This window comes from Rhinolophus sinicus, chromosome 9 (assembly GCF_057876585.1).
Source record: "Rhinolophus sinicus isolate RSI-liver-muscle chromosome 9, RSI-T2T, whole genome shotgun sequence".
Lineage (NCBI taxonomy): Eukaryota > Metazoa > Chordata > Mammalia > Chiroptera > Rhinolophidae > Rhinolophus > Rhinolophus sinicus.
Genome location: NC_142509.1, coordinates 16,806,287 through 16,830,187, shown reverse-complemented (window position 1 = coordinate 16,830,187; position 23,901 = coordinate 16,806,287). Strand labels below are relative to the sequence as shown.

The following is a 23,901-nucleotide window of genomic DNA, read 5'->3' as shown; positions in this document are numbered from 1 at the left end:
TGGTTCTTTACTTTTATAGTTTTCCAGATGTAGATACTTTTATATATAAATTCTTACAAATGAGATAGACGCCAATTGTGTAAAACTTTTCATAGAAAAAAAAGTATGAAAAGGAAACTAGGTTATCCGTAATTCTTCATATTGCAAATTTAAAAATTGAAGTGCTCCAAAATAGAAGTATTGGAAAGGTTATTCTAACTTGAGGTGAACGTGCAGCAATGCCCCTGAGCTGGCAATTCCTTGCTGGATCCAGTCCTCAAAGGTCCGGCTGCTGTCCATTGCTGTTCTGGTGGATGGCGTGTACTCGGCCGCCCCCTTGTGGAAGGACAATGTAAAATCATTCTGGGAATTGTAAGGAAAGAAAAATGAATATGATCTATTTTCACTAATGAGAAGAGATTCCAACTTTGGATTGACCTTCCTGGGTTATCCATACTTGCATATATTTTACATAATCATAATACTCACCTAATTTTGCATTTTTCCACTTAATATAACTTTTAGATAGTTACAAGTAGATTTTATAACCACAAGTACTTCATTGGCCGTGCCCCTTGTGACAAACAAGGCTGCAGTGAACAACTTTGTGCACATAGCAAGTCTGGTCTTGCTTGTTCCTTTGCATTGATGTCTTGGGGTAATTTCTCAGAAGTGGGGTTCTGGGACTGTGCCTCTGTACATTTTCCATTGCCACAAGCAGCTTGTGTCAGTGTCCCTCCCTTCCCAGCCTTGTACGCATACACTCTGGAGAAAGAGTGCATCCTGTAAACAAATACTGCCATGACTACATTTGTATTTCTTTGAGTACTGTCAAGTTTTAGCATTTTCCCAAATGTTTGGCTTCCTGAACTGCTTCGTGTGGAAGACCCACGTTTTGTGTCGTTACAGAAGAGACATCCTCTTCGACTATGAGCAGTATGAATATCATGGGACGTCCGTAAGTATGGCTAGATGGAATTCGCCACAAAGGTCTGACTCAGGAATCAGTGTCCTGAACCATCAGGAGGAACGAGTGTAGGTTTTAGAGCCACAAAAGCCTGGTTTGAATCTGAGCCGCACAACTTCCCGTTGTGTGACCGTGATCAGGTGGTACAGCCTGTCTGAACCTCAAAGTCCTCCATGAAAGGAAGAGAACAATCTTCATTGCAGAGGCAGTTACCTGTGTGCCTCCCAATATGCGCTCAAAGAACGGCAGCGATTATTTTTGTTCATCAAAAATACAGAACAGTTCCGTATTAGTCTCAGTGCAAGAAGATAAAACTAGCCTTATAAAGGCCCGTCAGTGTGTTCGTGTTGCGGAACACAATTTCACATAGAAAACCTGTGTTGACTCCAGTAGCATTGAGCAGAACTCAGGCCCTTGAGGAGCCCTAGAAAATAAGTTTCCAGTAAGATATGCCATTTGCTTCTAGCGTTTGGCCCTGGGGCCGTGAACTCTAAACACCGTATTTCCAATGTCTCTTTTATGTCAAGGTCCCCTTCTCCTTTGAAGGATCACCCCTTTGCTCTCTGCTCGTCCCTGGCCAATGGAAGATTCTGAGCAGTGAGTGGGTGCAAGATGCTCACTCTGAGAAGGTCTGGCCAGGGCAGTGGATCCCGGCTCCCTCCAGATACATAGGTGGTTCCCTTAAGAAATCTTCTCCCTGAAAGGAAGCCCAGTATCTCACAGCTAAGGAGACTGTAGCGTCTTCTGGTCAAACACTGATCCTCCTTCATCATCCCCTACCAAACCCTAGACCAGGGGTGTCCAAAACTGCCGCCCACGGGCCAACTGCGGCTCGTGACCCAGCAAATTCCAAAAATATATTCAGTTTACTTAAATAAACCAGGTGAGGCAATACGTACTTCACCTCGAGTGAGGGGCCCAGCTGTTGTGTATTTTACCGCATATGGCCCTTGGTGAAAAACGTTGAAAAAAGTTTGGACACCCCTGCCCTAGACCCTCTGCTCACAGGGAGCTAGGTGCTTCCATCCATGGACAGTCCTGTTAGAAAGACCTTCCTCACAGGGGGTCCTGAGGCTCCTTCTCTCTTTAATGGTCAAGTATTTGGAACCACGGCCCTTCCTCATCTGACCTTCCTGGGAATGTGTGCAAGGCCACCAGCAGCCAGGAAGAGCATGGTGGATGCAGGGTTGTGCAAACGACAGGGTCCCTGCCCTCCCAACTTTAGTGCCTCCCTGGGGCATCACCAAGGGACCCAATGAGACGTGTAGAGGCCCCTGTGTAGTGCTGTACCGGCTGCCCGCCCTGCCGCATGATGAAGTTCATGCACAGTAATTACTTTAGTCAGCAGGGGAGACAGTTCAGGTCACTTGAGTCCTCTGTCCTCCTCCCTCGGCTTAGCCTGGGATCCACCCACACACCCTGGCTGGACACACCCTCAATCTGCAGAGTTTCAGCTGGGCCCCAGGCAGCTCAGGTCGGGCCTGGGTGTGTGGCCTGGCCCCAGTGTATGCCCCTTGCATGAACACAGCTGCTTCTGGCCTCAGGCTTCTCTTTCTTACAGTCAGCCATGGTGATGTTTGACCTGGCATGGATGATGTCCAAGGATCTGAATGACATGCTGTGGTATGTAGTCCCCAGTCAAGGTCAATGCCACACATAGCTTCTCTGTTCTAGCAGCTCTACCCTCCCACAGTGAGGAGAGGGTCTGAAGGAAGACATCACGATGTGAGCCTTTATTGTCCCCACTGGGAATACTAAATGTGGCCCCTTTCTGGGAAAGTGCATGGCCCTGGTTTTTTTCTTCCTAACCGTGAGGCTCTCGGGACAGCACACAAACTCCCAGGTGTGGAGGGAGCATAGCAAGGTCAAGGGTCAGAGGGTGAAGCCCATGTACATCTCCTGCCTTCCCACTCTACCACTCACCCTTGCTGCCCAGGAAATTTGGGTAACAGAAGGAGCGTGAAATTTGAATGAGGCAGCCCTTGCTAGATACCTTTGTAACCCTAGCTCGTGGTGAAATCAGATGCAGGAAAAATCGTACTGCCCACCTCTGAGTTTGCTTTAAGCAGGAGCTCTTGGCCCATGGGTGGAAAAGTCAGAAGGAGGTGGCGTCAGTCAGAGATGATACTGCGTGGCGTTTTCTGAAGAGGTCCCTCATGCAGCAACATGCTGCCCTGGGAGATGTGGGTGCTCAGGTGCCCTGCACCCCCACACTCAGGCCCTCTCCCACGTCACTGCTCAGCGTCCCCAGCTGTTCTTGGCTGTAGGCCTGGAGGGGTGCCTTGAAGAACTGCCTGGGACTAGCAAAGGGTACCCCTGGGGTCCTGTTCCATTTTGCTGTGGGTCTTTTTGACCCCATGGATCTCTTATCTCATTTACAAAAGATGAGCGTGGAGACGGAAACTTGGGAGGTTATTAAGGGGGCTAAACGCGCTACTCTCCGTCCCACCATTTTACACTGGAAGGACAGAGAGCTGTGGACCGGACAAGGGTCTGCTGTCCTGCAGGCGTATCACAGAGAAGGGCATGATGTGAGGGCCTCAGAGAGGTAGAGCAAGGCACCGGGGGCCCCCAGTGCCTACGCACGGGTGTCTGCTGCAGTCCTGCACTGGCAGGATGAGGGTGGAGAATGGCAGCAAGTGTCCTGCTGTCCCTGTCCTAAGTCTCCTTCATGTACCGAAAGCTCCTGCAGTGGTCACATTGCACCAATAGCCCTGAGTCGCCCCCTGTCACCTCTCCATCCCAAGCGTGGGGACTGCCTGTCCAAGGGTTCACCTGGGTCTGGTCATGATGGCAGGACGCTCCTGTGAGTGCCACCTGCCCACCCCATTGACTGCTTCTTTGCCCTCTTGCCTTCCAGGTGGGCCATCGTTGGACTAACGGACCAGTGGGTGCAAGACAAGATCACTCAGTAAGGACATGCTCCCTCGGGCTGTGCAAGGTCGCCTGTGCTGTGATGATGTGCACGGCTCGGCTGCAGCCAGAGTTTGCAGCAGGGAGAAGGGTGGCAGCGTCACCATAGAGCCCCACTGAGGAAGGGCTGGTGTTGGACCTGGGTCCCTGTCACTGAGGAAGGGCTTGTTACTGGGAACTCTGGCACAGTAGTGTGTGGCCTTGTGTGGATATTTTGTCTACCCTCAGGGAGCCAGCAGGTAGGGCCAGTGATGAGAGGAAGGAGCACAGTTTCCCTGCTCTGGGTGCCATTTGCTCCCCATGCTGTGGGCAGGGCTAAGCACAGATGTGGCCCGTGCACAGCGGACACGGGCAGAAGGAAGAGGTGAGAGCCCCCAGAGTCCTGCCAGGGGGTGCGTGTGATCTCCAAGCTAAGGGGAAGGCTGCAGAGGGCTGCAGGAAGGGCTGGCATGGAATGAATCCTTTTTTGCCCCTTGGTGGGCAGGCTTTGGTGCTTGCCATTGGAGTCACACAGACGAACTGAAGGGCTACCCCAGAATGTAGGTGCCAGGGAGGGGCAGAGTGCCAGTGCCTTCTCTTATTCCCACTCCTCTGGGGCTGTCAGGTGGGGAATCCAAGGGAATTGACAGGGACCTTGGCCTCAAGACACTAACGCTTTCCCAGGGGACCTGAGCCTCTCACCTGGCACCGCCCATGCCCAGGCTCCTTGTACAGTTTGCAAAGGTCTCCGTGCCCCCTATGTCCTGTCTCCCACACCCCATGCATCCGAGTCCTGCAGTGTAACCCAGGAGGCAGGAGGATCCTGAGTCTCAGACCTGGGGCACTTCCTGGGTTTGTCACCTTTGCCCAGCAGGGCGGGCCTGTCCTTCCCTGTTAAGAGTAGCATGGGCTGTGTGCTGTGCCAGGCACCATCCCTGGCCTGTGGCCTCCCCTCAGGTGAGGCCCCACTGTCACCATCCTGCTCGTTGGCCACCTGTAAGTGGACCTGGACTGGGGTCTGCCCTTTACCACTGTGCTTGAGAGCACTGCCCGTGCTGGGTCCACGCCCCCTGCTATGCATCACTGTTCCACTTTCGGGGTCTGTCCACTTGACCATGGCTGTCAGGCAGGGCTGTGGCCTCTCTCAGCACCTGCTCTCAGAAGGCCTCAAATAAGTAATGACAGGGCAGTTGATGCCCAGGGGAAGGTGGGGAAGGTCAGAGCCCACCCCTCTCAACTTTGTCCACTCACCTTCCCCAGCTGCCCAGGCCTGCCACCCCTTCCACCAAGCTTGGTTTCCACGCAGGAGTGGTGGAGGTTCCTTAGTCCTGGAAGGAACAACCTGCATGGTGGGCTGTCCCCTGAGTCTGTAAGGGGAAGCCTTGAGGGATGGGGGAGGCCGTGGCAGGCTGTACGTGAGGAGAGGGAGCCCACCCAGGCCAGCAGTGCTTCCTCCCCAGGATGAAGTACGTGACTGACGTCGGTGTCCTACAGCGCCACGTGTCCCGGCACAACCACCGGGACGAGGACGAGGAGAACAGCCTCTCTGTGGACTGCATGCGCATCTCCTTCGAGTACGAGTATCCTTGCAGCTCAGCCCTTGGTGCAGGCAGCGCCCCTGCCCTCAGACACTGCTCAGTGGTGCGCTGTTTGTCACCTCTGCAGGCCCCAGCCCACGTCCCTGTGGGTGGCGTGCTTTCTGGCCGCAGAGCTGTAGGTTATGCAGCTATGGCTGCCACGTCCCCACGACAGGCAGCAGACAGGACGAGAGGCTTTCAGAAGAGGGGCCCCATGTGCTCCTGGGCTGGGCAAAGCGCTGGAACTGGGGAAGCAGGTTCTGCCCCAGCTCATCTATGTGGCTTTGGCGAGACACCACAGCTATTTTTAGAAGCACCACTTATCTATTGAGAGCTCATTGTAGGCCTGACACAAGGTGCGTACAAGTGAGCGCATGTAGGGCTGCCTGTGCGGTGCGGGCAGCTTAGTGGCATTTGCAGACTCCTGTCAAGTCAATTAGGAAACAAGTGAGCCAGCACGTGATCACGGAGTGTGGCGTTTTGTGAGGTGAGTGTAGGGTGCTGACGGAGTAACCAGGGGGCCATGGGACCACAGTGCTCCGGAAAGTCTTTGGAGAGGCCGCACCTCAGGCTGAGATTCAGCTGTTCTCCATGGCAGGGAAAGCAGTCGGCAGAGTTTGTGGCCATGCAGAGGCTCTGAGGTGAGCTCAGGAAGGTGCTGGAGAGATGTGCAGACTTCAGAGGTCAGAGAGGACTCAGCAGGTGGCCCTGTGAGCCCGTAGCAGTGACAGAGTTCCATTCTTGGTGTTTAAAAGGTCCCTGGTTTGCCGTTTAGAGGCAAGCAGACAGAGCAGTAGCTTGAGCCAGACTATAGCAGTGAGTGCGAGGCATGATGGGTTGCTGCGTAGACAGTGGCTAGAGTTATGGCAGGGACAGTGTCACCCTGTCCCTGTGCTGGGATGGCTGGGGATAAGTAAACATGGGTTTGGGAGAGGTTATGTGACAGGCGTCCACGAGGAGTCTGGAAAGAGGTGCTGGATGCAGGTGGCTGGACTCCTGGGAGAGAGGCCACTGCAGGAGCCAGGTCCTGATATGTGACATCCAAGGACCAGAGCTTGCCTGGGTGTGTGCAGAGAGGACGATGGCCCTGGAGCTGAGCCCTCCGGAGGGGCAGCGATGAGGACAGAGCCTGCCACGTGCCCAGAGGTCAGCCTGGGGGGGGGCGGGTTTGTTGGCAGGAGCAGTGGCACTTGGATGCAGGCAGGGCTGAGACCCTCCGGTGTGGGAGGAGAGGCCAGTGGGGGTTAAGGACATCCTCGCGCACAGCCTCACTCTTGGCCCCAGGAGCAGTGAGGGGTGTGTTCAAGAAGGAATGAGCATGGGACCTTCGCCGAGGGCATCCTGGCACGGGGATGGGTGGAAGGGAGAGCAGAGTCAGGTGCAGGACACGGCGTGGATGGGATGGCACCCTAGACTGGTGTGTCCCGTCAGGCCTGAGTCCTGTGTGGCCACCAGGGCTCTCTTTAGGACCACAGTACACAGGCTCTCAGAACCCCTTTACTTTAGTTCCCGTCTGCCCTCCTCACAATCTTCAATGTGGATCAAATTAAGAAGGTCAAAGAGCTCCAGTTTACTCATGTAGTAACCAGTTGTGGCCCAGTGAGTGGAGCAGGCCATCTGCTGGAATCGCAGGTGGGCCCTCACAGGGTGGGGTCCCGGGTCACGGTGCAGCCGCAGCCTCCTTGACTGCAGGCCCAGCCTCCATCTGGCGCTCTACCAGCACTGGTCCCTCCATGACAGCCTGTGCAACACGTGCTACACTGCAGCCAGGTTCAAGCTGTGGTCTGTGCATGGGCAGAAGAGGCTCCAGGAGTTCCTTGCAGACATGGGGTGAGTGACCGCCTAGGCCCGGAGCCCCCACCATGCAGCCCTCAAGGCAGAAGCCCCCCTTTCCTTGTGATGGATTTGGTCTTAGTATTCACCTGCTGCCTCTTTCTGTCATTGAGTTCCTCACTGAGTTTCCAGAATATCCTTTGAAGGCCCACACTAGGTTGTCCCTTGCTTGCAAACACTGGGACCCCTTGCGGGATACTCTCCCTCCCATTGGTGTTTCAGCAATTTCGATTTGAAGCCAGATCACTCGTTTGACTAGTGCTTGCTGTCTTTCCAGTCTCCCCCTGAAACAGGTGAAGCAGAAGTTTCAGTCCATGGACATCTCCTTAAAGGAGAATTTGCGGGAGATGATTGAAGAGTCTGCAAATAAATTTGGGTAAACACGTTTTTCTGCATTAAGCTTCGTTAAGGCTTCAACTTTAACCACATCCCTAAAACCATGCAAAAAACAAGAATGCACAAATGAGCATGACCTGTCTAGCTTGTCCTAAAGTTTTAAGATTCCGTGAAGTGCCCCAGAGGTCTAGAATCCTTAAATCCTAGTCCTGAGGTGCAGACGTTTGAGGTCGACCTAGCCTGTCCCTCAGTGGGCACAGGAAATGGGCCCGGGAAGAGCCCCCTGGGGCCAGGTTCAGGCAAGCTCTCCACCCAGGTTTTCCAGCACCCCTGGAGGACCTGTGTCTGGCTGCTCCTGGCATCCTATGGTTGTGTTGCTCCCCGCATACACAACCCAGCCCGACAACTACTGCTCTGCCCCCAACCAGCTGAGCAGCTGTGGATGAGGCCCTCAGTGCCCTGGGTTACAGGGCTGGTATGTCAGGCCTTCTGACCCCCTCCATTCTCTGACCAGAACGGCTGTACTGAGACATTGGTGGGAGGGGGACAGCAGCACATCTGCTCGCCTGGCCTAGCAGCGAGAGCTCACCCACACCTGAGGACACTCCCACATACACGCAGAGGGACAGTCACATTGCCTCCTCTGGTTGCAGGATGAAGGACATGCGCATACAGACTTTCAGCATTCATTTTGGCTTCAAGCATAAGTTCCTGGCCAGTGATGTTGTCTTTGCCACGATGTCACTGATGGAGAACCCCGAGAAGGACAGCTCAGGGACAGATAACTTCATCCAGGCTCTGGACAGTCTCTCCAGGTAGTGGCCGTGACTGTGGCCACCATCCCGTCAGGCCACCTCTGGCCCTCAACCTCACATTGGCCAGGGAGGCGGGTCTCGGGGACCTTCAAGATGGGGGTAACTGCATTTTGCAAAAGCTGCTCGAGTTTGAATTGAAATCAGGGTGCACCAGAGCCAGGCAGGGGGGAGGTGCACGAGACACATTTCCTGCCCATCTTTTACTATATGTCACTTTCTCTTGAATCCCTTTCATTTCTTCTTTTCTTTTTTTTTCACCTCTTAAGGCATTATTTGTGGTGTTTATTTATTCGTATGTTTCTTCTAGTTTAGTCATTTCTCATTTTCATTTTTCTTTTATTTCTAAGTTTTTTATTATCTCACCTGAGGTGTCATTATTTTTTAATGTCTTTTAGCCTGATTTGAAATAAGACCTTACAGTTTTGACCATTTGGGGGCATGTCTTTATAGTGTACTTTCATTGCCGATGGGGATGCTATTTATTCTGCTTCTTATTCTACAGTAACTTTGAGAGGATTTGACCTTGATCCCCATTGTTTCTCATTTTTTTGTGAATTTAATTGCCTTGATTTTTTTAGGAGGAGGCATGATTCAGACAGCTTTTCTAACTTCAGAGAACTGCCACTCTTGTTTTTGTGTAGTGTTAAAAAAAGAAAAATATAGGGACCCACTTTCTGGGATTTCCTGGTCCTGTTTCCTAGCACACCTTTTAAAAACAGCTTTACTGAACTATAATTCACATATTGTATAATTCACCCAGTTAAAGCATACAGTTCAGTGGCTTTTAGTATATTCACAAGGTTGTGCAAACATCATCACTATCTAATTTTAGAATATTTTCACTACCCCCAAAAGAAACCCTGCTGCCCTTAGCCATCACCTCCCAAATCCCCCATCTCATAGACCTGGGCAACCACTAATCTACTTTCTGTCTCAATAGATTTGCTATTCTGGACATTTCATGTCAATGGAATCAGACAATATGTGGTCCTTTAGGTGCTGGCTTCTTTCACTTAGAATAATGTTTTTCAAGATTCATCCATTTCATAGCATGTGTCAGAATTTCATTCCTTTTTATTGCAAATAATATTCTATCACAGAGATAAACATTTTATTAACCCATTCATCAGTTGGTGGGCATTTGGGTAGTTTCTGCCTTTTGACTATTATGAATAATACTGCCATAAACATGCTTTCATTTCTCTTCGGTATATGCCTAGGAATGGACTTGCTGGGTCATATGTTAACTATATGTTTAACCTTTTGAGGAACTGCCAGACTTTTCCAAAGCAGCTGCACCATTTTACATTCTCACCAGCAGTGTATGAGAATTTGAATTTCTCAACATACTTGCCAACACTTGTTCTTGTCTGTTTGATTACACCCATCCTAGCAGGTATGAAGTGGTTATCTCATCACAGCATTTCCTTGATGGCTAATGATGCTGAGCAGCTTTTCATGTGCTTATTAACCATTTGTATATCTTGTTTTGAGAATTGTCTATTCAAGTCCTTTACCCATTTTTAAATTGGGTTGTCTTTGTTATTGAGTTGTAAGAATCGTTTTATATATTCAAAATACAAATCCACTGTCAGAATGATTTGCAAATATTAGTCTCTGGTGTAAGGAACGGGTCCAACTAATTTTTTTGTGTGTGACATGCAATTATGCTAGCATAATTTGTTGAAAAGACTTCTTTCCCCCATTGATTTATTTTGTCATCCATGTTGAAAATCAGTTGACTGTAAATGTGGAAATTTATTCCTAGAAATTCAATTCTAGTCTACCAATCAATATGCCTATACTTACGGCAGTACCACACTGTTTTGATTACTGTAGCTTTGTAGCAAGTTTTGGCTATTCTGGATTCCTTGGATTTCCATAAATTTTAGGATCAGCTTGTCATTTCTGCAAAGAAGTCAGAATGTGTTGAATTTATAGCTCAATTTGGGGAGTATTGCTATCTTAATAATATTAAGACTTTCAACCCATGAACATGGGATGGTTTTCCATTTCATAGTGATATGTCTAGAGTGGGGTCTTGTTTCATGTATTATACTTGGTTCTCGGGTGAGCCTTTTCAATCCTAGGCTCTGTCTTTAAGATTGAGAATGCTTTTGTGCTGTTTCTTTATTACCGCCCTGCACACACAAACACACACACACACATTTACATCAGTGTTTTATTTTCTTCCCAGACTTCCTGGAACAATGCTCTGTCTCTTATTTTTGCCTTATATTAGGTTGGTGCAAAAGTAACTGCCGTTTAAAAGTTTAAAAATAGTTGCAAAAACCACAATTACTTTTGCACAAACCTAATATTTCCATGTCTTTGTCTTATTGATGTTGAGGAAGTTTTTGTTGATTTTTATCCTCTTGCCTTTGAAAGTGAATTATTTATTTATTTATTTTTTAACTCTTTTTTTTTTTTAAGTTTTATTGGGGGATAATGGGGACCAGTGTGTTTTTCCAGGGCTCATCAGCTCCAAGTCGTCCTTCAATTTAGTTGTGGAGGGCGCAGCTCAGCTCCAAGTCCAGTCGCGGTTTTCAATCTTTAGTTACAGGGGGCACAGCCCACCATCCTATGGGGGAATTGAACCAGCAACGCTGTTGTTCAGAGCTCGTGCTCTAACCAACTGAGCCATCTGGCCGCCCCTCCGGAAGCTCAGCGGCAGCTTGTTATCTTCAGTCTAGTTGTGGAGGGCGCAGCTCACTGGCCCACGTGGGAATCGAACCAGCAACCCTGTTGTTCAGAGCTTGTGCTCTAACCAATTGAGCCATCTGGCCGCCCCAGAATTTTTTATTTTTTTGCAATCATTTTACTTTCCACAAACACTTCCTATTTTCTGATGGTTCCTTTTTCATCACATCCTGTTCTTTGTTTACAAATGTAGTGGTTGCCCAAATCTCTTTGAAGATACTGATGTTCATTTTAAGTTTTCTTTTGTTGTCCAAATTATCTCTACATCCTCTAGGGTCATGTTTCAGGCCCCAGGTGTTTCTCAAATGTCTAGTGGTTCTTTGCATTGAAGAGGGAGGCTGTGGAACCCTGGGTCTCTGGGCACAGCCTGCTATCCAGAAGCCATCGCTTCATCTTGATGGATGCGGGTCCATTGTGACACCTGGGGACCCTTAACTTCTAGGTGCAGAGACTTCGCTTGAGGATCTCACTTCTCCATGAGGATTCATTTTAATGTAGTCAGAAGGGAACCCTCTTTTTTATAAGGGTAGGGTAAAAATCCATCTGTCGAGTGGTGGGGTCCCTGGTCCTCCCCACAGCCCTTGCGTAGGCCTCTTCTGTGTCAGAGCACCTTCTGGGGCCTGCTGAGCAGTCTTCTCACCTCTGTTGGCTTTTAGTCTCCTGCCTTCTGACACTGGCACCCCTTCCCACCTCTTATGTCCATCACTTTGGGTTTATACATTTTTTATTATTTCTTTTCACATGAAAGGGAACTCAGGAGGGTAAGAAATAAACTGTCATCCCCACTCTCCCTCCTGAGCCAGGAACCAAGCGTTCTATTTGACTCTGTGCTGAAGCTGTGTGTCTGCCGTGTTGCAGGAGTAACCTGGACAAGCTGTACCTCGGCCTGGAGCTTGCCAAGAAGCAGCTGCGAGCTACTCAGCAGATCATTGCCAGCTGCCTCTGCACCAACCTCGTCATCTCCCAGGGGCCTTTCCTCTACTGCTCCCTCATGGAGGTCAGGCTTCCTAGGACTACAGGCAGGCACGGGGCCACACGTGCTGGCGGCCCCCTCTGACCATCTGTTTCCTTCTCTCAGGGCACTCCAGATGTCGTGCTATTCTCCAAGCCAGCGTCCCTGAGCCTGCTCAGCAGACACCTGCTCAAGTCCTTTGTGTGTTCGGTGAGGAGCCGGGTGGGTGGTTGCTGGAAGGCAGGAGCTCAGAGCAGCACTCAGACTGGGCACTAGAAGCTGACTTGGGATGCTGGTGGTTATTCACCAGCTACAGGGTCTGGGCAGACGCCTACCTTTCCTTTGAGCCGGGTTTTCCTCAGCTGACCCCTGGAAATCTCCCAATTCCCACAAGCTCTGATTTTTTCACTCATTGTACTGATCACTCAGATGAGTAGGGAGGGGCCTCACGGAGTATGTGGGGCTGGGACTTGTGTTCCACTGGTGCAGATCAGGGGAAGATGAGGTTGCTTGGAGTACAGACTTGCTTCCCAGCAAAAGTTTGTTTTCTGGGCTGACTTTCCCTTTTCTGTGTGTGGTTCCACCTTCCCTATGGCCTCACAACCTTATTTGCTTTGGTGCAGGACACGCCCCTAACCTCCTCCCCGCCAACTCACCTGGCATTCAGGCAGGGTCCCTACCCCGATAACGTTGGCTCCTCCCCAGGTGTGGTTGAGGAAAGGATGATCCCACACATTTCAGCAAAGTCTTACTTTGCTTCCAGGATGAAAGTTTGCACGGGGGCTAGTTTAAACAAAATATTGACTAGGAGGTTGATGTTATCTCATACTACCGAAGTGACCAATATTATGATTATCTGAGTGTTATGTGAAGACAGTCAGTAATGACAAAAGGTATAACAGGCAAAACATGAATTCTAAAGTCCTCTAAGCTGGCTTTAAATCTCAGCCTCCTCATTTACCACTTGTTTGATGTGAGGTCAATTATTTGACCCCTGAGCCTCAGTTTCCACATCTGTAGAATGGGTAAGCAAATACCTACTTCATAGGTCCATTAATTTATCAGACGTTTATTAAGCATCCACTGTCTGCTGGGCACTGATGTCCTTCAGTCCTGGACAGACCATGACAATTGGTCACCTTCATTGGGTGTGGGTGCCGTGGGCACAGCAGTGAAGGAAACACTCCAGTCTCCATGTTGAGTAAGCAAACCTGCTAGCAAGAGGAACAGACGAGGAATGAGTACATGCAGTGTCGGGTATGGTACACGCCATAGAGAAGATGAAGCCAGATGACGGCGAAGGGCTTGGTTGGGGAGGGCCTCCTGGAGGAGGTGATAACTATGTCAGGACCAAAAGGAGGTGAGAGAGGGAACAGCTAAGGGGCAGTGGGGCCATGACCCGCAGCACAAAAGCCCTGTGGTGGCTTGTCGGGGTTTAAACCTCTCTTCTGGTGAAATGGAGGCTTTGGTGGAGGGAGCAGTTCCTATTGTCAAGGTTCTGGGCGCTGAGTGCTACATTCACCTTGTGGGGCCGTGACAGGGTGCATTTTGCCTCCATAGACAAAGAACCGGCGCTGTAAGCTGCTGCCTTTGGTGATGGCTGCCCCGCTGAATGTGGAGCAGGGCACAGTGACTGTGGTGGGCATCCCCCCAGAGACCGACAGCTCGGACAGAAAGAAGTGAGCGGGGTTTTACGTGTCCTGGGAGCTTGGAGGGTGCAGGGTATCATTGGCTCATGGGCCCTGTGGAGTTGGGTGAGATTTACCCTCAAGGCCATACCAAGGACAGCCTTTTCCTTCACGAGGCAGGGCTGTGAGGGTTTCAATCCACAGGCAGCAGGTTAGCCACTCTCCTGTTGGACATTCGGGTTATTTCCAGCTCTTTGTTATTATTAATAACGTGCCAGTGCACTTGAGAATGCACACGCTTATCTTGCATTTCTGAGAAGCTTCTCTCACTGTCTTCTACACGTCTTTCCTGCCCTTTCGCTGCCTCATCAGCTCTGTGCTCTTGCCCTCCTCCTGCAGCAGGGTGGGGTTTCCTCCTGTACACTCCTTCCAGACCTGGTGTCGGCCAGCCGGCAGGGCCGAGGGGCTCCCTGGTTCTCCCTGCTGCCCCTCCATGCTCCGCACAGCCGGAGAACCAGGTGACTAATCCCAGGGGCTGTCTGTCACCGTCCTTAGGTCTCTTTGCCTCCCAGGACCAATCAGTGCACTGGGTCCAGTGCTCCCCAGCAGGTCCCATAAGATGACCTTAGACAGAAGCCGAGTGACAGTGGGTAGCAGGATGCTGCCACTCAGCTTGAGGGGCTGAGGACTGCGCAGTGTCCTGTACCCCTCATTTTTGTCAATGAGCCTTTGTTAGCCTCTGCCGTGGAGGACACTGGTCCTAGATCCAGATAATCCTAGCTCTACTGTTGTGACCTTTGACTTCCTTTCGTGTCTGCAAAGGCCATTTAGTAGACAGTTAGGAGACAATGGACCTTTTTAAGACAAGTGCTTCTGTGTTGCTGGGGTGATCTCCAAAGCTCCACTCTGGGTCTCCAGTTCATGGTCACGCAGGTTGGAGCTTGCCAGGGGCTCCTGGCCTGGGTTCCTAAGGCGACCAGTGAGCATTTCCCCCGTGGTCATCACAGCCGCTTGTGTCCCCACTCCACGTCAGTCTGTCATTGTACGTTGTACGTGTAACCATGTTGTTAGCGTCAGCTCTGACCAGTGCACATAGTCTTGTGTGAGAGTTGCCATGGAGCCTTGAAGTACATGCCCCTCCCCTGCCCATATTCCATGGTGGACCAAGAGCCCCTGCCCCACACCTCACACCCTCTACTGCCAGCCCTTACCTGCCTCAGCGCTGATCCCCCAGGGGGGTTGGCCTGTGCTCCAGGCTATCTCCCTGCTGCCCTGCGCTCTCAGCAGCTCTGGGTGTTCCTGCCGTCTGCCCTTGCTGGGCCTAGTTCCAGTCATATGCTGCAGCCTGTGCCTGCAGCCTGCTCCCAGTCCTACCCTGCTGTGTGTGACCTGGTCTCATCTGAGACCCCCATCCCAGCACAGCTCCCGCTGAACCTCTGTCTCTCACCTGCTGCAGCTGCCAGTGTGGTGCCAGGCAGGAGGGAGGCTGCAGTCAGGACTCTGTGCATGCATTCCCCGGGGGTAGAGAGGGACATTCACACCCTGAGGGTTGAGAAGGGCTCAGCTGGGTGCAGGTGAGAAGCCGCAGTGACAGGCAGTGAGTGGGAGTGAGACTTCAGAGGGCAGCGGCCCGGGAAGAGGCACAAGTGCTGATGGGCGGAACCGTTGGCTGGGGAGGAGTCTAGGCCAACTTCAGCGTCCGTCCTGGGGGCATGGGAAGGGTCCATTGCAGTGTCCAGGCCCCCAGTGAGCCTCTTACATGTCCACAGCTTTTTTGGGCGGGCATTTGAGAAGGCAGCAGAAGGCACCAACTCCCGGACACTGCACAACTATTTCGACCTCTCAGGTAAGAGTCCGCTGCATTGGGACCCCTTCAGGGTCCTCTCTGGCCTTAGAACTGGGGAAACTGGGTACCTTGCCAGCAGACCTCTTGTCTTCCTGGAACCAGCCCTGGACCCAGCTGTTCTAGGCAGCTCAGGGAACTCGGGCACGCCTTGAGCACTGCATCCTCGTCTGGGCCCTGAGGTAGCAAGTGTTGCCCAGGGAGACATAGGCCTGGCTCTGGCCTTACAATCCAGCCCTGAAGACCACTTCACCAAATAGCCGGGAGGACCGACCGCTAGGGCCTCCAGGGCCCACTTTCATCCATCAGGGTCACCTGCCCCTTCAGTGAGATGTAGAAGCAGCAGGGCCTGCGGTGACCCAGCAGTGCCCCCTCCATGGCTGTGCTGGCCAACCGTGCAGGCCAGCAGCTCTTGTCTGTGTTGGTGTAGAGGTCCTGCCTGAAGCTGCCATATAGTCCTGTGTGATGGCTCAAGCACTGGCCCCACCCACGTGTTGCACGAGCCCACAGAATGGAAGAGCCTTGCCAAAGTGGTGGCTTTGGGGGAACCACACAGGTCCTCCAGTGGCCCCCACATCACCCCGCAGCTTCTCTAGACGCCAGCATGGAACATGGCTTACATTTGGCCATATTTGCTTTTCATTCTTGCTGACAGATTTTAAGTAAAACAGACATGTTGACATTTCACCCTTTTATTGTCAGCTCGGGCTGCCATAACAAAATACCACAGACTGAGGGGTTTAAACAACAGACAATGACTTCTCACCATCCTGGAGGCTAGAGGTCTGAGATCAAAGCGTCCATAGGGTCAGTTTCTTCTGAAGCCTCTCGCCTTGGTTTGTAGATAATCATCCTCACTGTCCTTACACGGTTGTCCCTCTGTGTCCAAATCTCTTCCAGTCAGATTGGATTAGGGCCCACCTTAACTGCCTCATTTAGCCCAATCACCTTGTTAAAAGCCCCATCTCCAAATACAGTCATATTCTCAGGTGCTGGAGGTTAAGCCTTCAACATATGAATTCTGGGAGGATATACTTCACCCATAACACCCATCTCTCAGGACATTTCCTTACATCACCACCCGATTGCTTGACGATGACAATCACTGCATTCAGAGACCCCATTGCCTCAGTGTCTAGAGCCGGCTTCTCCATGCTGGGCCGACGCAGGCTGCGGCTCTGTGTTGGGTAGGTTCACCTCTAGCAGTAGCCCCCGATTCCTGTTTCATGCCTGAGATGCAGAGAGGTTGGTGCTGGCTGGCCTGCAGGGTGTCCCAGCTCCTCCACACGGGGAGGGTTTGTGGGCCGGGAGCTGCACAGGTGGAGAGCATGGGCAGGAGGCAGAGGGAGCCGTGGCCAGCGTCGCCTGGGTGAGCTGAGCCTGGGGCTTCTGGAGCCGTGACCCACGGCACAGACGCTCGCAGGACCAGGCCAGCTTGGTTTTGCCATCTAATGAGGGCCCATGTACTTGTCTGAGTCTGGTGGCCCCCAGAGATGGGGGCAGTTTGCATTGTGTCCCTCCTCTGTGGAAGAGGGCACTGAAGCTGAGGGACTGGCCAGAGCAGGACAAAGGCTGGCTTCCTGCTTAACCTCAGGGCCTCCCACAACCCACTAAGGGGTAGCGCTCTGTGTCGGGCAGGGTGGGAAGGCCCATCTCTGCCCAGGACTGTAGTGTTCTGATTCCTCACATCCCCCGTGTCCCTTCCATTGCCTGTCACTGCTGGTCCCCTGGCTGCCTGGAGGGTCCTTCCCACAGACTGTAGATCTAGCCTCACCAACAGGACAGTTGGAAGTTTCTGAGAATTAAATACAAAGGGATGGAGAAGCATAACCTCATAGTCCAGAAGATGCCAGGCCATCAAGGAGCCAAGTCCATTTTGGAATGTGTTGGAGAGTTCCAGTCCTGGATGGCTGGGAAGAGGGAGTTAATGTGCCCTGACTTGTTTTTTTCACTTCTCGCTCACTCCTGTCCCTATTCCTCCCATCTCACAAGATGTTTTTCTTTCATTACTGCAGTAATTGAACTGAAAGCGGAGGATCGGAGCAAGTTTCTGGACGCGCTTGTTGCTCTCCTGTCCTGAGGGTGAGTGGGGCAGGGTAGGGGTGGCCCTGCCACAAAACCAGTGCTACTGAAGGCCCCTCTGATTCCCTGCTGTGGTTTCCCAGCTTTTTTCTTCCTCAAGCCAGGCTGTTACTTGGGCCTCAGATCAGAGCAGGGCTTCTGAGGAGATTTGGGGCCAACACATTTTTCCCAAGGATGTCTGCCCCTGGCCTGGCGGCAGTGCCACAATGGGGCATTTTTGAGGGAGCTAATTACATTAAGCTCCTGGGAGCCCTTCAAAAACGGCTGGCATTTGCCCTCTCCTTCCCCGCCACACCGTGGGCTAGGCATCAGTGAGGGACAAACAGGCTTCATGGCCCTGCCAGTAAGGAGGGTGCCCCTAGGGGGCCACCTGGAGCCTTGTTGCCCCTCTCAGCGTGGTATCAGGCCCTGGGCTGGAGCCCACAGGGGCATCTATTCAGGCTCTTGTGTGCTTGATTTTTGAGAAAGCAAAGCTGTTGGCAGCCACTCAGCTGAGAATTATAAAATGTTGGCTCTACATGAGCCTGTACCAGCATACGACTATAACTGAAGTCCTGTGACACTAGATACTTCTCCAGCCAGGGCTTTCCCCACTGCTCCCTATGGCAGCTTGAGGGCCCCTCAGGAAACAGGTCATAGCTGACCAGGTCAGGGCCTGCTCTGTGGCTAGTGACCACTTCTCAGCATGTGACCCCCACACAGTGGGTCCCCACGCCCAGCCCTGCATCTCCCTGAGCCACGGCTAGGACCACTGCTGTGGTAAACAGTCCTGTCAAGGCTCTGAGGTAGGGGCGCCCCTCATGCCGGCCCAGGGCGCTCTCTCCCCCGTCCGTGGTGAGCTGTAAGCTATGGGGGCAGGCTGCCTTCCCTTGTTGAGGACCAGTAGGCTCTGCTGAGAAAGGCATAGGGGTTTTCAGGGACCGCACAGACCCTCTCTCAGGTTGGGCTGGGACGCTCAGCCCCATTGGGGAGGGGCTCTGGGATCAGACTCGTAGAGTCTTCAGCCGGGTCGGTCAAGTACCTCACCAGGCTGCACCTGTTTCCTCACTGGAAACGGGCCTGACACCCCTTGGTGCCAAGCCTCAGCACAGGGCCTTAAGATGGGGGCAGAGGAGTAAGTTTATGACCCAAATCAAAGGTTATAAGTGGCACTGTCAGGCAGTGGGACAGGCATTTGAGGCAGCCTCTCCCCTGCATCCTGCTCAGTGATGATGCCAGCACTACCATGTGTCTTTCCACCTAGACAGGGTATCGGGTGGGCCAGCCAGAAAGGGTGAAGAGCAGCGTGCTAGGGGGTCAGGGGGAGCCGCTCCAGACAAGGGGAGTGTCACCATGGGACTGAGACTGGACAAATCACCAGGTGGGGTCCGCAAGGTGAGAAGGTGCTGGCAGACTTGAGGCCTTTGGGGATGGGGGTTCTCAAGTGGATGAGAACCTGGACCTGTCCTGGAGGATACAGTGAAGGACAGCGGGTGCCTCAGTGGTTCTGGGGTGACCTTCACCCCATGATATGAGTGGTGGAAACTACTCAGCATCAGTGGCCCAGCATGTCAGAGGGAAGGCCAAGATAGTGTGTTTACTCTGGGGAGACATCAGAATTGTTTGAAATTTTTTTTCTTTTTTTCTTTTCCAGAGTTTGATTTCTTCAGGAATGACCTTCTCTTTATTTATACTAACTGGCTTTTATTTAGGTTGTAAGTTATGGGCATAGTTTTAGAAACTGGGACAGTGGTTTTTAATGAAATAAAAATGGTTCTTTTAGGTTCAGTGCCCCAATCTTTACTCCAATCATAGGGCCAGCACTTGGTTGTGCCCTGAGCCTTCTGTGGGTCCAGAGTAGCCTTGATCCTATGGCCTGGGCACCCTCAAGGCCCAGGAGGAAATGAGCATCCTGGGGTGGGGGTTGGGGTAGAGGTGGAGACAGCAATGGGCAGAGGCCCAGCCCCTGAGCACCTGGGCCTGCACACGGCACCTGCACTGACCACTGCCCAGCGGTGCCAGTCAAGACCTGGCTCTGTCTACCCTCCCACCACTTTCTCCTGTCTGCCTGGCTTTGGCAGCATCTCAAGTTCTCAGAGCGGGGCTGCTGTGGGGGCTGCTAAGGACCTCGGTGCTATGGGTCCCGTCCTGCTGCAGCTCATCCCATTGCTGGGAGCTCAGGCCACCAGATGTTTCAGCCTCCCTGGAAGTCCTGCTCAACTGGTTCTGCTATGGCCACCCTGAGCCCCTCTGGGCCCGTGTCCTGGGGTTCTCCCCATCCCCCCGCCCCCCAAGGAGACTGGCCAAGCCTGGGAGACTCCTTGCCACTGGATATGACCCAGGCATTTCTGGACAGGGCCCCTGAGGCCAGGGTTGGAGGCAGATGCCAAGTCTTCCTGCTGGCCAGCCAGTCTTGAAGCGCCAACCCACAGCCTCCCCTCCCACTACTCCCCTCTACCCCCCACTCCCATCTACTGTTCTCTTCTGCCCTGGCCTTTGACAGAAGGTAAAAATGCATTCATTCAAAGTGCCTAGAACAGGGCTGGAAGCGAAGAGCTCTTCGATGGCTGTAACAGCTCTGGTTTGCTCTGCCCTCCTGGCACCCCCACCCCCAGGTGTCTGGCCAGGGCCAACGGGTCCCACCCATAGGAGGAAGGTCACACAGGGTGCTCCCAGAAAGTCACACAGGTGCTGAAGTTCGGCACAAGTCTGGGATGGCTGTCAGTCCCACAGGGTGGGCACAGGTCCTGCACAGAGCCACGCCTAAGACTGGCAGATGAGCCAGGACAGAACGGTTGGAGCTGAGCTGGGGCACTCTCCAGGCAGCTGGCTTGGGGCCTCCTCCCCATGGGAGCTTGTCGACCATCTAGCTCTGCTGAATCCCAGCACACATTCTGGATTCACCCTTATTCCCACTGCACTGTTGACAGAAAGGGCCCAGTTGGTGATGTACAGATGTCTGGCCACTTGATGTGACCCAGAGAGATAGGTGAGCCCTGAAAGAGCAGGTAGAAAATATCCAGCAGCCTGGCAGCCCATCCTCAGCAGTTAGTGCATCCCAAGCACCCCCTCCACACACTGTCTTGGGAGGGGGTGGGTCCAACCTGCATCCTCTGCTGGGGTCTCCTCCCTCCAGGCCCCATGACTTAGCAGAGGCTCTTCTGACCACACTTCTTACCTTTCTGGGTTGTAAGTGAGCTGTGGTTGTTTCCTACCCAGCAGGAAAGTGATCAGGTGGCAGGGAGGACCCTGGAAAAGGCTGTGGGAGGACCGCATAGGAGTCTTTCAGGGAGGAGTCCGTGGGTAGGTGGATGCATGGGGGCTGCTGGGCATAGGCGACTGGACAGAGAACAACACAGGTGGGAGGGTATTCAAACCATTTACTAAGCAAATTCTTACCCTCCCCCAAGCTGCGAAGGGGGGCAGGGCCCTAACCCCACACTCAGGATCTGGTGCCCTTACACCTCCCCTGGGGAACTGCTGGGGTGAGGGAGGGAGGTCCAGGCCAAGTCTCTTGGTCCCTCTGGGCTCAGGCCCGGCTGATGGGGTAAAGGCCAGCTGCACACATCCTTCAGGGAGCTCAGGTTGGCCCTGTGTCCTCCGTCTGCCCCTCTGAATTAGCAGGAGCCGCTGGAAAGTACGGCGGCATCCAAGACCCCAAGGGACGGAGAGAAGTGGGATCTTCAGTTCAGTGCCCGCGTAGCCCGCGACCCACCCACGTTGGAGCCAGCACTGCGCACAGAAAAAGAAAGTCCTCTCAAGTGCGCGTTGCACGTTTAGGGCAGGGCTGGGCGAGTGGCAGTCAAGAGTGGAACCGCTGCGGGTGCGGGCAGGATCCCGTCGGTGGCGCGCATCCCGGCGCAGAGCTGGGCGTTCCGCGGAGCCTGTGCGCAGCGCGGCCCAACGGAGGCCTCCATCCATGCGGGGCTCTGGCCAATCCAGCTCGCGGGTGCAGCTGGCGCGAGGGGCCACGCCGTGCCCAGCGCCCTCAGACGTAGTTCTTCTTGTCATAGTTGCCGCTGGCCGCGGGCCGCCGAGGCGCAGAGTATTTGACCGGAAAGCTGAAGTCGGGGCGGCCGGCGCAGACCCAAGCGCCGCAGCACACGAGGCCGCCGCCGCACATGAGCAGCGCGGAGGCCGCCCAACCGATGTACAGCGCCGCGCCCAGCTCGTACTTCTGCGACATGGGCACGCTCGGGTCGTAGAACTCGCGAACTACGATGTTGGCGAACCAGCAGAGAGGCACCAGCGCCAGCAGTCCGCAGAGCGCGTAGAGTGCGCCGCCCGTGAGGGCCACACGCGCCTTACCAGGACCCGGGGCTACGCAGGTGGTGCACTGCGCGCCCGCCAGGGTCACGAAGAGTGCGACGAGCGCCAGCAGTACGGCGCTCACGGTGAGCGCCCGCGCCGCCTGCACCTCGGTCGTCAGCGCCAGCACCGAGTCGTACACCTTGCATTGCATGTGCCCGGTGCTCTGCACTACACACGACATCCACAGCCCCCTCCAGGTGGTCTGCGCCGTCACGATGTTGTGATCCAGGAAGGCGGTCACCTGCCACATAGGCAGCGCGCACGCCAAGATCAGGCCCACCCAGCCCACCAGGCACAACACCAGGCCGAGGATCTCTAGCGCCGCCGATCCCATGGCTGGAGGGGAGGCGCGCGCCCGAAGACCCGGGGACCTCGGGGTGGGGGCGTGGAGGCGGCGGTGCCTCGGCCAAGCGGGTCGGCGCCCTGCACGGACCCTGGTGCCTTTGCGCCCCCGCGCCCGCTCACCGCCTGCCGCCTGTTAGCCCCACAGCCCGCGGCACAGCCTCAGATATGCCAGCCCCTCCGCAGGGGCTTCCCATTTGAAGGTTGGAGGCCGGACTCTGTCCCTCGGACCCGGCCCTCCGGCCCCGAGCAGCCAATCGGCGCGCGGACCATCGGCCCACAGCCAATCATGGCGACCCCCGGCAGCGTGCTGTTTGGGAAACAACTACGCCTGGGAGTAGCGGAGAGCGCTGGGACCGCTTCCCGCGCGGCCACCGCCCCCAAGCCTCCACCCCCTGTTGTCCTAGTTGCAGCTGAGCGCGTTCCATCTCCTGAGTGTTCCTGCCTCGCCATTTCAGGAGCTGCATGACCCTCAACTTCCTCCGCCACTTCCCCGTATGAGCCTGATGGTCCCTACCCCCCAGGCCAGCTCCATGCTTCCCTGGCCATAGTCTGCGGGAGCCCCCACCATCACCACGTCTCAGAGAACATCCTGGGGGACTCTTGCTGCCTCTTCTGGGTTAGCCAATCACAGCTCGTTCTATTCCTCCAGGAAGTTCGCCCTGGAGTCCAAACCCGACCACGGTCCCTTCTCAGAACACTTACTGTGCGGGTGCCTCTCCCACAGGTCGAGAGACCAGGCAGGATTGTGCAGGTCAGACTAGCCTCCACCCTCCTCTAAAGTGCTGCCCAGCGCCACCTTACACCTGCTCACTACCTCCCTGGGGCCTGAGGCCCCAGCATGAAGCAGGCAGCACGGGGACCTTTCCGCACGGGCCTCCGGGTACCCCCCATTCTTCCCCTGCCTTGGGATTTCCCAGACCTCCCAACCTTCGCACAGACCATTCCTCTTCCTGAGATGCTGCCCATCCCCCATCCTGCGAGGCCCAGCTCAGGCGACACCACCTCAGAAAGTCCCCAGTGCTCCCCAATGATCCAGTACACAGGCTGTATTCCCGGTAGTAGCCCGTGGCCCCAGGCTGGAGGCCTACTCTGGCCCTCAGAAAGGAGAAACATGAAGGGAAAGAAGGGGCTGTGCTCTTTCCCACAAGTGGCAGTGGTACCCCTGGCACCCCAGCCCCCAGGCCGCCCTCCGGAAGCCAACTTGGAGTTTCCTGGCCGGGAGGAAGAGCCCCCATCCTCGCTGGAGGAGGAAGGCGCGGGATTTCCGGGCATTCTTCTGCACAATGGCTCAGCCGTTTCTCGAAAGGCTCACTGGATGGACACTGGGCCCCCCTGAGGCTCAGATGGGGGCACTAGGGCCTGTAGCCCACAACCCCACAGGGGCACCAGCCCCTTTCTGGCACCCACCACCACCATCATACCCCCCACCCCACCCCACCCACACACTCCCTGCCAGCCCCTTTGTTTCCAGCAGTCTGCCCTGTCCTGGCCTGAGGCCACTGGGACTCCCATGCTTTCCTCTGATCCCAGGTGCTTGGCCCTGCTAGACCGGGCTGTCCACAGAGAAGGTCTGATGCTGAGGGCAGCCACAGCCTGGGAGCTTCCACCAATCTGTCCTTCCTGGGCCTTGGTTCCTTCTCCCTTCTCAGGTGGCTCTGAGAT

At 54.0% G+C, this 23,901-nt stretch overlaps 2 protein-coding genes across 3 annotated transcripts in view; one reads left to right on the top strand and one right to left on the bottom strand.

Annotated features, from left to right (window-relative positions):
• The window catches only part of CDC45 (cell division cycle 45), a 28,401-nt gene extending 9,036 nt beyond the window's left edge, over positions 1–19,365 (top strand). Inside the window, exons 7-19 of one of the 2 annotated variants that reach the window (XM_019755929.3) lie at positions 889–937; positions 2,508–2,569; positions 3,807–3,857; positions 5,299–5,418; positions 7,114–7,245; positions 7,526–7,624; positions 8,238–8,399; positions 11,958–12,096; positions 12,178–12,261; positions 13,612–13,730; positions 15,449–15,525; positions 17,538–17,604; positions 19,238–19,365. In XM_019755929.3, coding sequence (XP_019611488.2) covers positions 889–937; positions 2,508–2,569; positions 3,807–3,857; positions 5,299–5,418; positions 7,114–7,245; positions 7,526–7,624; positions 8,238–8,399; positions 11,958–12,096; positions 12,178–12,261; positions 13,612–13,730; positions 15,449–15,525; positions 17,538–17,602 — 1,159 coding nt within the window. In that variant the 3' untranslated portion in view covers positions 17,603–17,604; positions 19,238–19,365. The remainder of the gene's footprint in view (positions 1–888; positions 938–2,507; positions 2,570–3,806; positions 3,858–5,298; positions 5,419–7,113; positions 7,246–7,525; positions 7,625–8,237; positions 8,400–11,957; positions 12,097–12,177; positions 12,262–13,611; positions 13,731–15,448; positions 15,526–17,537; positions 17,605–19,237) is intronic. The other variant, XM_088800875.1, reaches the window with a different exon arrangement.
• Positions 19,366–20,946: 1,581 nt separating this feature from the next.
• Positions 20,947–22,400, bottom strand: CLDN5 (claudin 5). The gene has a single exon (XM_019755931.3). The coding sequence runs from the start codon at positions 22,226–22,228 to the stop codon at positions 21,572–21,574; it is 657 nt and encodes a 218-aa protein (XP_019611490.3). The 5' UTR covers positions 22,229–22,400; the 3' UTR covers positions 20,947–21,571.
• Between the last annotated feature and the right edge of the window lie 1,501 nt (positions 22,401–23,901).